General features: G+C 38.2%; 1 protein-coding gene across 4 annotated transcripts in view; it reads right to left on the bottom strand.

The window, feature by feature from the left end:
* Nucleotides 1-3,625: 3,625 nt before the first annotated feature.
* nckap1 (NCK-associated protein 1) overlaps nt 3,626-14,009 on the bottom strand; it is a 35,246-nt gene continuing 24,862 nt past the window's right edge. For all 4 annotated transcript variants that reach the window (XM_044213577.1, XM_044213578.1, XM_044213579.1 and 1 more), the window contains 10 exons: nt 13,086-13,216; nt 12,816-12,913; nt 11,529-11,622; nt 10,910-10,992; nt 10,543-10,623; nt 10,336-10,429; nt 9,010-9,126; nt 7,829-7,938; nt 6,751-6,840; nt 3,626-6,164 (listed from right to left, as the gene is read on the bottom strand). In XM_044213577.1, the coding sequence (XP_044069512.1) occupies nt 6,048-6,164; nt 6,751-6,840; nt 7,829-7,938; nt 9,010-9,126; nt 10,336-10,429; nt 10,543-10,623; nt 10,910-10,992; nt 11,529-11,622; nt 12,816-12,913; nt 13,086-13,216 (1,015 nt within the window). In that variant the 3' untranslated portion in view covers nt 3,626-6,047. The remainder of the gene's footprint in view (nt 6,165-6,750; nt 6,841-7,828; nt 7,939-9,009; nt 9,127-10,335; nt 10,430-10,542; nt 10,624-10,909; nt 10,993-11,528; nt 11,623-12,815; nt 12,914-13,085; nt 13,217-14,009) is intronic.

Below are 14,009 nucleotides of genomic sequence, written 5' to 3'. Positions count from 1 at the left end.
TATACTTAAAGTACCAAAAGTAAAAGTACTCATTATGCAGAATGGCCCATTTCAGAATAATGTATATTATGTTACTGGATAATAATTACTGATGCATTAATGTGTTAATGACTTTAACGTCGCAGCTGGCAAATTTGGAGCTGATTTAATGACTTAATATTCTGCTGTTTAATCTATAAAAATACATCGTAATTTATTATATTAATAATCTGAATCTGCAAATAACTAGTAACTAAAGCTTTAAAATCAGTGTAGTGGAGTGAAAAGCCTCCGAAATGCAGTTGAGTAAAAGTATAAAGTAACAGAAAATAAAATTATTCAAGTAAAGTGCAAGTACCTCAAAACTGAAGTACAGTACTTGAGTAAATGTACTTAATTACTTTTCACCACCGTATCTGATATAATGGGCTTGACACATATGTATACAATGCCATGTCTTAGATTGCTTTCCTTTTTTCTCTTGCCTCTGTAGGTAATTTTAGGTGTATGACAGTTACAACAAAAATATTAATTCATTCAATATTGTTTAATTTGAGTGTGTGTGTGTGTGTGTGTGTGTGTGTGTGTGTGTGTGTGTGTGTGTGTGTGTGTGTGTGTGTAGGTAAGCTGAGAAGTTCTGTACCCGAGGAGGACGAGGAGGAAACCAACCCTCAGGACGGCTGATCCCGGAGAGAAATCTCAGCACAAAAGAGGCGGCGAATTCATCTTTGATATTCTGGACAAACCGGCAGACAGACTCTGGCGTCGTCCATCTCAAGTGTAGCACCTACATCACAAGACATGGATCAGTGGGAGAGTTGACCTCTATGCAGTTTATTGAGACAGCAGTTAATGATTAATTAGGTAAAGAAACTTGCCCTAACTTCACTCTTCACTTAATGAACTGGCCTGGAAACAGCCGTCAGACTCGCCTCACTTAGCGCATTCACCTCAACATGACTCCACACAAACTGACTCTATGTTGTCTAATTATCATGCTCGCCAAAATTAAAACTTATCTTTGTTTGCCCATTTTTAGTTAATAAATACGGAGTTAGTACGATTTTCCCTTTAACCAAAGCAATAAACTGATAACAATTCACTGCCATCATAACAGTTAACCTCAAACAGTCACACAGCTGCCTTTAACACTTTTGGCGGGAAACTCGTAAACCTTTGGAGTAACTTGTTTTAATACTGTGAACCATCAAACACTGACGTCATAAATGTTGTCATTTCAAAATGTACACAGTGAAAAAAAAATATTTAAAAGAAAGAATCTTTTTTAAATTTTATATTTGTCTGCTAGCCAGCTGCTAGCTATTACAGTGTAGCAAAGATAGCTACCTAGCAAGGGTTAACTACAACTGCTAGCTAATTAGCTAACAGCTTAATTCACAGTAGCTACTCTTCTTTGTCACTGTAAAGTGTCGGTTTACTCAAAAAACAAATTAAAAACATACATTAAAAATCCTGGTAGCAAAAAAATTAAACTAGCTAACTGATTCAACTTCTACATTCAAACAGTAATCATGATTGCAAGCTAGTTACACTGTTACTGTGGAATGAGGCAGGTGTAAGCTAACTTAAAGCTAATCTTCTCGGTTGTTTCCCTCCTCAAGTTTTCAAAATGTCTGCTGAGTGATCAGGAATTTGCAGGTGGTTAACACAACAGTAACACATATATATATAATATACTGCATTGGAATCAAACACAAAATTAATACAAATACTATTACAAGCTTTTAGATCTTTGTCAATGTCAATTCTGAAGCAATGTACAGACATATTTCAAAGCAGACATTTTGACATAGCAGGAAAAGCACAGGTGTAATTAACAACATTATGGCTGCATGCACTCATGTGGATTGGGGCCATCACTAATATTAATCACACCTGTGCTTTTCCTGATGTCTAAATGTCTGCTGTGAAAAAGGTTTCTCAGATGGTATTTGTTTATAAAAGTGTTATTTTTTTCCAGCTTGTAGACAAAACACTTTGACTTTCACAATATGGAAATTGCCATTTATCTGTCACCAAGCAGGCTGTTCTGCTACTTTAACAGATGCCGCAATATGCAAAGTGAAATATCCCTTTACAGTTGACCAGCAAAGGTTTTGACTCATTGTTAAATAAACTGGGGTGGTAAATGGACGGGGTGATAAATCTAAATATTTCAATATATTTTCATTGAATCAACGACGGATCAACTGATGAGGGGATTCATGTTTTGTTTTATATATTTTGTCTTGTTAATCTGCATATGCATTATGTAACCTTGTGATTTATCAATAACAGCAATACAATGTCAGCATTGATTTTTATACACAACAGATCTCATAATGTAGAAGGTAGGCTATTAAAGTGTCCAAGTTTAACTCTCCTTCTCCTTCATTTCAGTATTATGGTATTAGTTTTCTCGGGGTGCCCCCTGGTGGCTTCTGTAGGACACAGCAGGACTGGATTTAGATAACTGGTCTCATCACGACTGCAGAACCCAAATGTCAGTGTTTTTGTAATTCTCTAGTGAGAATGGGGACTAATTTTGTGTAAAATCTAGAAGAAATAGTTGATAATGAGGTAATAATGAACAGGTAAAGTGTATATTCCTTTCACATACCTACACTTTCAGCTGACTATACCAGGTGTTTAAGTTTTTATAATCAGATGTACAAAAACTCCACTCTAAAAGGATTATAAGGATTATCTAAAAGGAGATACGCGAGCCACACCTGTATTAGTATTATTGTTCAAATCTGCACACTCTACTGGCAGGCACACAGGAGATTTGAGTCTGCTTTCTTTTAAGATGTTTGATGTTATAAACTGGTAAAGTCACTACAGCTATAACACTAAAAGCATTTCATTATTTATTCTGGCATAATTGGCTTTTATCAATGGAGTGTTGAAAGATTAATTTCACACACACTAAAACCACTATTTGTTTTGGAATAGTTCAATTTACTTTTAAGCGACTAACGTGGCACTGTAAAACAGTCTGTTGATACGCAGTCTTTGTGTTATAGGCAGTAGAGGAACAAGTATTCAAATCATTTACCTAAGTGAAAGTAATGATGCCACACTATAGAAACACTCAATCACAAGGAAAAGTCCTGCATTCAAAATTTTACTTAAGTACAAAAGTATTATCAACAAAATGTACTCCAAGTATCAAAAGTAAAAGTATTCATTAGTCCAAATGGGCCCTGTCAGTGGTACATCGCTCCATTATTGGGTCATGATTATTGATGCATTAACATGTAAACAATACTTTAATGTTATAGCTGGTTGAGGTGGAGCTAATTTTAACTACTTCATATACTGTTGGTAAGTTATACGTTTTGTTTGTAAAATCTTAATCTGAAAAGTAACTATGGCTGTGAGATAAACGTAGTGGAGTACAAAGTGCAATATTTGCCCAAATGTAATGGAGTAGAAGTATAAAGTAGCATAAAATGGAAAGTAAATGTACTTAGTTACACTCCACCACTGGTTATAGGATCAAACAGGGTTGAACAATAGTCAGCTGATGGCATTAATTATCAACACTGGTCTGTTCAAATTAAAGCGTTACCACTTACCGGTTTTCACCTCACCACATCTCAGCCGAGGCCATGTGCACGAACCACCGTCACACACTCACAGCTCAGGTCTGACACAGCCCTAAAGTTTATTTTATTCATGTCATTTAAGTTACACGGTGGAATCAGAGACACAAAAGAGGTTAGAAAGAAAACAGCAACCATTCCACATCAAATGGCAGAATGTATCCATGGATCTGTCCTTACATGCTTATAATGCATACTACTGACTAAAACACACAGTAGAAAAAGACATGTAATCTACTGTAAAGTGCAGACATGCTGTTTACTAGATTTTAGTGTATTCCTGCTACATACTGTAAATGTGACTTCACTTTGCTTCTGGATTTCAACTTTAAAACAGTCCTCGGTAAAGTGTCAGTCCAGAATAGTATGCAGAACGAGCTTTCAGACAGAGCCCTGGTGTTAGTAATACATTAGCAGAGGGCTGGCATAAAGGGAGCATGGTTTGTGTATTGTGTCTCAATATGTAGCCCTTGCCATGCCTTGATTGAGAAAAACTAAAATTAAAAAGAAATCAGACTGCACTTTGTAAAAGTCACCCGTCTGTCTGTCTGGAGGCCGCCTGTCCTAAAAGGTCCCGAACAACCATCGCAAAAATGTAACTGCTCATCTGGAAAGTTCATTTGAGGATGCCCCATCGACCGCAGTTTACAAATCCAGTGAAAACATCACCAAGTGTGTGTGTGTGTATATATATATATTTACACACACACACACATTTATTTTTTGTCTTATTGCAGCTCCAGGTTTTTGCAGACTTTCACAGGTCTGAGATCAATTAGGAGTTAGTTGTTTCTCTGTGGAGGAACTGGCTGGAATTTACTTTAACTGCTCCTATTAAAAGTTAAGTACTAACACATTTATCTAACCACGGCGTGTAGATGGTGGACCCTCAACAGCTGCTGTTAAGGTACCTTTGAGCAAGGCACTATTCCCCCAGCTGCTTCAGTAGGGCCTGTTGGTGGCCAGCACTACAAGACTGCAACTGTAAAAAAATTAGACACAGAAAATGTCATCTTCTTTTCAGAAGCGAGGAAGATGCAAGAAATTATTTAGCAAGAGATCATATAAATTATATTTTGCACTGGCTTGTTTCATTTCTACTTTACACCATTGGAGAAATAGAGTAGCACCTACTGGACCTTTACTTAAACAGGAGAGTTGGCTAACAACAGCTGTGAGGAATCTTTGCAGGTCGTACTGAGGGTTTCTGTCTGCAGGATGGGACGCCTGCTCCGTGCCTATACCGTAGTATTGCTGCAGTATTTTTTAAAGTTTGTTCCCGCTGTAGAAGTTCTAGTGTAACCCCCTTCTGTACATCGAGCTGCCGGCAGATTGTTTCCAAAACGTCTAGCGTCCAAACCATCCAAACACTTAAAAGGGCATTTCACCCATTAATACCCAAACACTCCACCACTTCCAAGCCCTGATACACAATTTTTAGTGTCAACACATTTGGCAAATCATCATCATCATTGTCATCATCATAAAAATAACAAAACATAAACATTAAAAACAGACGAGTTCAGTTCACATCAAAGTAGAATACAGATATTATATCTTTACCCACAAAATGTTCATGTAACGACTAGCTTGAAAAAAGAAAGAAAACATCACCATGTTATACGAGTGTGTGTGTTTGTTTGTGTGTGTTTTCAATATGAAATGTTGAACGATGAGTGTGTATGTAGTTTTATATCTTCTCAGGATGTCTGTCAGTGTGTGTGTAGATAAGTGTAAACTTACATTAACAAGCAACATGTCTTTCATTATCAACACAAGAATCCTTACCAGCCCTCCTCCATAAAAAGCAAAAAAAAACCCCACATCACATCAGAATCATTTGCATTCCCTAAGTAAGCATCCAAATCCATCACCACATAGAAGTTGTCAGCTGGCCACTAAAAATCTCAAATCTTTCATCGAAAAAAAAAAACAACAAAAACTAAATAAAAAGAAGAAAATTATATTTTAGTGTCAACTATATATATACTATATATTTATATTTTGTTCTTTTATACCAAACCAAACATATGGTATATTATGTGTTGCTATGGTTATGGTCCCTGGCAACATCATGAAAAAGTACAATGATCAAAGTAAAGACACTGATCCCCCAACTTCATCCAGCTAGTGTGTGTGTGTGTCTGTGTTTCTGTTCATATTTGTCTAATTTTAGAGTTTTTTGTCGTCTTTGTGCACTGTTTGTGGGTGTTTTGTATGTTCTTTTGGTGTTTAGTGTATTTGTTCTGTATTTAGAGTGATTTAAATAATACACATTTAGTGTGTTACGAGTGTGTTTCTTTTTGTCTCAATAGTACGTTGAGGCATTACAGGCATAGTTTAGTGTGTTTAGTTTGAATTTAGTGTTTGCTGTTAGTGTGTATTTGTTGCTGTGTATGCGTCTCTATACGACGCTCTGATGGTAGACAGTATGGTAGGCCTTCGCTGTGTGTTGAGTGTCTATGCGTTTGCACTGATGCTCTGTTTGTAGACAGCGTGGTAGGCGTTTCGCAGCAGGACGTAGGGGAAACAGGACTCCAGCAGGTCCATGGTCAGGAAGGGAGACTCCTGCACAATCTGACACACAAGGACAACACAGACACACTGTTAGACTGTTGCATCAGTAGCAGAACCATGTTGGTTCTTTCTTCCATGTAATCAAAATTATTAAGCAACATTTCAGCATACAAAGTCTCCTTGCTTTCACACCTAACCTGTTTGGTTAAAACAAACCCTGGTGTTTGCCAGGTTAATGCGGTTCGTTTGGGCTGGTGTGAAAGCTGTCGGTCGAACCGGGTGCAGACCAAACAACCGGACTGAGACCACCTGAAAAGGAGGGTCGCAGTCCACTTCCAAGCGAACTCTGCTTTCACACCACAAATGATCCAAACGTAGCAATTCCACAGTAATGCCTCCCAGAAAAACGCTGTACAAGACGCCTCTTTATCGTCCCGTCTCAATCGTTTATCATTATCATTACAAGTCAATTTGCAGTTTAATAATACTAATAATGCTTAGAATCAGTTATTTCTTGGTGAGGTCTTTGTGACACCAGAGAACATAAATGTATACAATTAAACTAAAATGCAATAATGTATAATTTTTCCCGGACTAACTGAACTGAACTACAGGTGTGAAAGCACCCTTAGTCATTCTCTCTCACCATGTCCAGCAGCAGGTAGACAGATTCTCTGTTGCGCGTCGTCATCTTGTCCGTCTCCTGGCCGATCTTCAACAGGCTGGACGAGGCCAGCTACACAGACACACACACACACACACACACACACACACACACACACACACACACACACACACACACACACACACACACACACAGAAATGTGTTAAAGCGATATTCTTCATATCTTCATAGAGAAAATAATATTCATCTGATTTGTTATTTTTCCATATAAGTCATGAGTTAATTTATAAAATGTCAGCAATATAAAATGTCAATGTGTGTGTTCCCATCAGCTACCTTTACACATGATTACAGAATTAATGGAGCAACAGTACCTCCGATACATCAAGGCATTTTATTGCTGCCTAAGATGGCATTTGTGTTTTTTTTTTTTTATTTTATTTTATGAATGGCTTTGTTGCATGTCACCTCGCTCTGTGTCACTATAGCAGCTGATAAAAACATCACAATGTAACATGGATCCAAAGAGACAAAGTGGCCCCATCTGGGATCAAACTGTGGTTACGTGCCCCCTCCAACAACTCTTTTTAATACAAATAGACATATTAATAATAAAGTGTTACACGTCTCCACTCCAACCATATCTGAGACATGTGAAGCCATGTTCCACCTCAGCCAAGCTTCAACATTTTGTTTTTTTTGGTGAAATTTCAGATTTTTTGGGAGGCATACCCGTATGTTAACATGCACACAAGAAATCAGGTTACTCAGAGAAATGAGGTTACGTAGGAAATACGTAACATGCACGGTCGTAACCTGGTTACTGTCAATCCATGTGCACATGCAGCAGGTCAGTAAGCAGTTAACCATGGCCTGCTTATATTAACTCCAGTAGTGATACAAGAAAACGCTTCCTGATTTTTTTTGCGGGTGGACGGAGCAGTGATGGCCGATGTTTAAAAGAATGTGAGTACAGACAGGGGGCAACATGACAGCATGGTGTCCTGCAGAGGTATGAGGGAAGCAGGATGTAAAAATAACTCTAATCCTATGTTGGTGACAAAATGTTAAAGACTGAAATCATCTCTTTTCATCTTACAGCCAGGAACTCTTTCAAGCGGTCCTCTATGCTCCCCTTGTGGATAGTGAAGAGAGCAGCAGCGATCTGGTTGATGGCTTTGGCCAGGCAGTGGATGTTGTTGCAGTGGCCTGTAGGGGGCAGCAAACACACACTGTTAAGTAAGAGAACAAGAAGACATCATCTACATGTGAAAATCAATTAACTCCTGATGTGTGTGGCTCTTTAAGACTTTCACAGCAGAGAAATTCTCCAGAATACAAAACCTGGAACTACCAGTCCAGCGGGGAAAGAATGGATTTCATTTTTGTATTTCATGCAGATTACCGCCATTACGTGTGCATGTGAGATGCATAAAAAGTATATGAATATAAAACACGTGCATGTAATTATAAGTTCACAAAATGGTTGGTGTGGCTGGAATGGCGCCATGTATTGAGATGTGCTGTCGGAAAACCAATTGCTGGCCAATATGCAGTCTGCATACTAACAATGGCGGAGCCCATTACAACTCATTATGCTTTTTAAATGTGCCTTATTAACAATGGCGCCTTTCATTTCAAGGTTGTTAGGAGGCAATGTCTTGATAATTCATCCTTGAGTGACAAATCTCTTTGATACCTTATCAAAAGCCTCATTTAACTACAACAGTGTGTCTGTACTGCACTGAATATTAGGTGTATTTAACTGAATAAATCTTTCCACTGAAATACATACAACAAATAAGGTTAAACAGGGCACACAGAGTAAACTGACCTTTAAAAAAATCTATTAATAATTTAATTATTTAAAAAGTGTACGTAATGAAGATGACGATATGGCTCTTGTGCACACAAATGAATCAATCTGAGGACACAAGGTCGATCTCATTTGCATGCTGAACAGTCTCATGCCATCGATGCAGTAAATTATGTTTTCTTCAATGTGTAGTATTTTCTCCTGCACTGCTCTCAGGCTCTGAACCGGTTCTATGCCACAACATAGGCCTTGACCAATCTACAGCATACAGTAGTCAGCAGGTCTTTTGTGTTTGCTCCCCATTTTCACCTCAACAACTTCATGTGTGCAATCATAAAAATAAATAAATAAACACGCAGATTTGTTAAAAGTAGAAGATCAGTTTAAAGTGACTCTCTTTAACATTTTGAGCGAGAAAAAAAGTCTGTGAATACCAAAAACAATACAATAGCATGGCGCCCTACCTTCGATGGCAGGGCTGTACTGTGACATCACGTTGCTGGCCAGCGTTGGCAAGGAAACTGCCACAAACACCATCAGCAGACAGGCGATCTTGTACTCCTCCTCTGGACTGATGTTCTCTGCACAGACACAAGCCCTTTTTGAGACATGGTATACGTAACATTGTTGGCTTCATCTATCTGTTAAAGTGATGGCATTCTGACATGGGTCACTTTTACGCTGGACATTTATGGAGTGAGCAGAGAGAGGGAGAAAGAGTGGTGAGTTAAAAAAAGGGTCATGATAATAAAGTGGTCAGAATCTAAAGGCCCTGATCGTATTGTTGAAGTTTAAATTGGTGAAGGATAAAAGCTGGGTGTACTCGATAGAGATGAACTGTTTTCCAAGTTATATATAACGTATGTTTAAGTTATGTTGAGTATTTAAGTTGATCAGATATGAAGATACTGAGGTTGAGCTTGTTTGTTTTATATGTGGGTAAATGTTTGTATTCGTTGTACGTTTTGTTTTGCCGTCTTCTTTTGCTTTGTTGTTAGGATTGTGAGTTTTTGTTTTACTGATGTCGGACGTGTATATGATTTAGATTGTATGTTGGGAAATCTAAATAAAAAATAAAATCTAAATAAAATAAATGTTTGATCAAAGACCAAAATAAATAAATAAATAAATAAAAGTCATGATAGTGAGTTTCTGCTCTCTCATGGACTCTCATTTATATAATATACGACTGTACAACACAAGCATTGAATTCATCCATGCAGTTGGCACGACGAACAAATCAAAATAAATGGAGAGACTGTTGGTCAGATTATTATTGTAAGAGGGAAAAGTAGTTTTTATAGATTGATCTGCTATGAGAAGAAGATCGATCTCAACGCCTTAAAATCGTCTCGTTCAAAGTTCTTCCTATTTTATTTAACAAATTTTGTGCATAAGAGACGATGATTTTGATAATTTACTATAGTGATCTTAGAGGGCGGTACAAGACGTGCATTTAATCTCTCTGTGTGCATGTTTTACCATGTGCTGCTGCAGCCTTCACGTCAATCCGATGACATTCAATTCAGACTCGTGCCGTGTAGAAAGTGATACAGAAATGTTTCTAGGTTCGACCTGGCGAGACTGCTGTTGTGACTTGTAGTCAAAGTGACCGGGGTGTTTATTCAGACACGAGACCGACATTTTAAATTGCTATCGGGTTAATGTAAAGGGGTGCATGTCTGACAGGGGCTACACACACACACACACACGGAGGGTCATGTGTGGAAGCTGGATTCAGTTTACATTTGTGTGTGTGTGTGTGTGTGTGACTTGTGTTTGTGTCTCACCACTTTTTTGTGAGGACAGAGCCACCACCAGAGCCGGGTCGATCTCACAGGGTAACCCTGCTGCTGATGACAGCTCGTAGACATTCATGGCCACCTGGAAACACACAAAGATTCATATATACACACATGAGGAAAGAGAACATAAGTCAACACTGACATCAGGTTAAGAGGTTGTTTCATTCTTACATGTCAGTAAGTGTGTTTTACCTTCATGTCTGTCTCTCTGGGAATGTGGTCCTTGAAATCTTCCACTGAACTGACCAGGAAAGGAATATGACAGGACAACACCTGGAGAGAGCGAGACAGAGACAGTCCAGTAAGGAAGTGATGCATGATCACTTAAAGTATGACTTAATGTTTACTTGGTTCATTTGTAAAAAGTCAGTGTGAACATGAACCGGACCAGAACTAAAAGGCACCAATGCGTCATTTTTTTTGCCCTTGTTCGGACCAAATGAACCAAACTTAAAAGAATTACAACTGGTTCATTTTCCTGATTGCTTCCTTTGTATATTCAATATTTTACTTTCCAACTATATCTATTGCAACAATGTGGTATGTGTGTGTGTCTTACATCTCTCAGAGCCTCCTGAGCCAGGGAGCGGAAGGACAAGATGACTCCAATGATGGTCATTCTCTTCAACACACTGTCCACAGCTACAAACACACACAAAAAATAAGTCAATTAAGCTACAATTGTCAGTCTGACAAATTGGTAGGCAAGTCAGTGAACAACAGTATATATCACACAAATCAATATTACAAATGTAGTTCACCAGTTGAGGAAAACTTAATTTGCTGCTTCCATTTGCAAGGACGCATGTTATGTTAGGCTTTCGTTGTGCTGTGTTCAGCTGAGTGTCTGTATTGACTTAATTGTCTTTCAGTCAAGTCTGCCTAGCCACTATCAACATTATTACAAGTTTACAACAAGTGTTGTTAATATTAAATACAAGAAAATACAGACATGGTTTCTCAAATCAACAATGGGAAACTTAACACAGACATAAAATAAGTCAAGACAGCAGACTTTTTGGAGTGTGAATGTAGTTAAACATCAGCTGTCAAACACACAATATATTTCCTGAAAAGCTTTCCATATCCAGAGGATATTTGGCATCAAGTTAACAGTTGCCACAATGTGTATGCGTTCGGGTGTGTGCGTGTGTGTGTGTGTGTGTGTGTGAGATTACAGGTGAGTTTCTTGAAGAGGGCGGCCATGTGCTCTGGTTTGTCAAAGCTCGTCCTCATCTGGGTCAACACCTCCATGTTTTCTACCACCAGTTTCTACATGGACACAAACACGCAAACAGTTAGCATTGGATCAAATGTTGACTTCATGCTTATACAGTAGGATTATCCTTTTCATTTTCATATTATTTTTTATAGATCTTCAACTTAGTGTCGAGGCCATTATTCATCAAATGTGCAAATAGAAGCAAACTGGTTCACACTCAAAGTTAAGAGTTTGCAAGTCTTTTAGAGTTCTCCTTTGTTGTATATTTATTCAGTTATAATGCTTTGTAATTGCATTGCATTGTAGCTTATCAACGACACACATAATGACACACTCCTGATAAAAAAGCAAGCAAAAAGCTTCCTTTGAACCAGATCAGAGACAGTAGCTCATCAGTTTTCAGCATTTCAAATGCAGTAAAGAAAAAGACACTTTTCCTCACAAAACTTTTACCCATTATTTCAACTGTCACAACCAAAGTCTGGAAAGCAGTGGTGGAATATAACTAAGTACATTTACTCAAAGTACTGTACTTAAAGAGTAACTAAACCCCAAAGTTTTGGCTGAAGTACTTCTACCCTGGAAATTCAAAAAAATGCCTCTAGAACGTGACATAAGCATCAACATGAGCAGCGCTGGGAGAAGGCTTACGTAACGCTGAGCGACATGCAAGTTGAGGCGTTGCTTGGTCTGTTTTCAAGCAGGAAAAAATAGTGGCCTGGTCACAAACTCTCTCAAATTACAGCTAAACACTACAATAAAATGTGTTTCTGAAAACATTTGAGGAGGTAAATAGGCAATACAGTAACAGAATCTTGATTCATATTTGATCAGCAGTGCCTAGTTTGACAGTTTGATCTGAGTTTCGTGAGCCTGTTGCGTTGCGCTGGACGGATCTGCAGACTAGATGAAGGCCCTGACCTACAACCAATCAGAGCAGCGAAACGTGTAACATGTGACTTTTCAAAAGGATGGCTTTTCACTACAATTATCTGTCACAGGGGACATTTTTCTGCATTGAGTACTTTTACTTTAAGTACATTTTCCTGATTATACTTACATATTTTTATATAACAATTTCACTTGGGATAAATAAAGTTCTATTGTATCTTATAAATGCAGGTCTTTTACTTGTAAAAAGATCTGAATACTTTGTCCACCACTGCTGGAAAGTAGTTCCTGTGAAAAGGTTAAAATTGTATTTTGTATGTATGAGTTTCTCTCTGTGATTGTATGTATGTACCTTCAGTTCAGCGACCTGTGATGAGATGTGCCACATCAGACTCTCACTGAGGAACTTCATACCGTACGGCCCCAACAGCTCAGACAGAGAACGCATCTCTGTGAAAACACACACATAGTTACAAAAATTACAACACACACAACTCAACAGATGTTTTTATTTTATAACAATAGCAGTCAAACCCAGAACTGTCCATTTCTGTCCAACACTCATCACCAATATTAAGTACACACATAAGACAGTTCGTGTGCATCATGTGTGTGTTTTTACCAGAGATGTCGGAGTATTCCTCAGCGTTGAAAGTCAGTTCGTTCTCTGTGGGCAGGTTGACGAAGGCCTTCATGGCGGGGAAGTAGGCAATGTGTCCGTTGCTGACCTGACGGAGCAACGTCTCCAGGTACCTACACACACACACACACACACACACACACACACACACACATACACACAAAATACTTTCTCAATATCGGTTACATGTTTTAGTCCTCCCTTCGGTTAGTGAGTCCATATTAGGAGCATCACCTTTTTGCATTTTAAAAAAGTGAATTTCAGAAATAAATCTGTAATTATGTTGCTAAATGGGATTTTAAACCATCTTTACAGGGTTTCTGTGCTAACAACAAATCCCATCATCAGAACACTAATCATTGAATGGCTGCTTAATACAATGCTCACCAATTTTGATTGTTTTTTATTCATGTTTGTTTGTTCTTTAATAATGCTGACTGCTGAGAAGTGGAACCCCTGTAACTTACTCTCCTGAACTCATCCCCCAAATCAAAGAGAGAAACAGACAATATTGAAAAACATACAGTCATGAACTTTAATGGCAAACGCAAGCACAACAATGCTGCAGTTTCTCTGCCCAAATAAGCAAAGTCTGGCATTTAGTTGTTTGAGCTGTAACAGTATTTCCTGCAATAATAAAAAATGATTTCCTTCTGTACAGCACTCAACTACCAAGAGGAATTTGTTTTATTAGTGGTTGTAATAAAAGAGCGTCTAACAGCTGTCAAACTGTGAACACAGACTCCAAGGAAGCATTGTTTGAGAGAGATTCCACAGTATTAGATTTCAATTATAATTTTATACTGGCACAGCCTGTACAAATGCAATGCATAATTCCATATATGTTTTTATGAAATGGCACTTATTTCATCCAAGTGGAAATTACACTTCCATTCCTCTTTACTG

Source organism: Siniperca chuatsi, linkage group LG11 (genome assembly GCF_020085105.1).
Source record: "Siniperca chuatsi isolate FFG_IHB_CAS linkage group LG11, ASM2008510v1, whole genome shotgun sequence".
Classification (NCBI taxonomy): Eukaryota; Metazoa; Chordata; class Actinopteri; order Centrarchiformes; family Sinipercidae; genus Siniperca; species Siniperca chuatsi.
The sequence above is the reverse complement of the archived record's forward strand: the minus strand, read 5'-3'. Positions and strand labels throughout refer to the sequence as shown.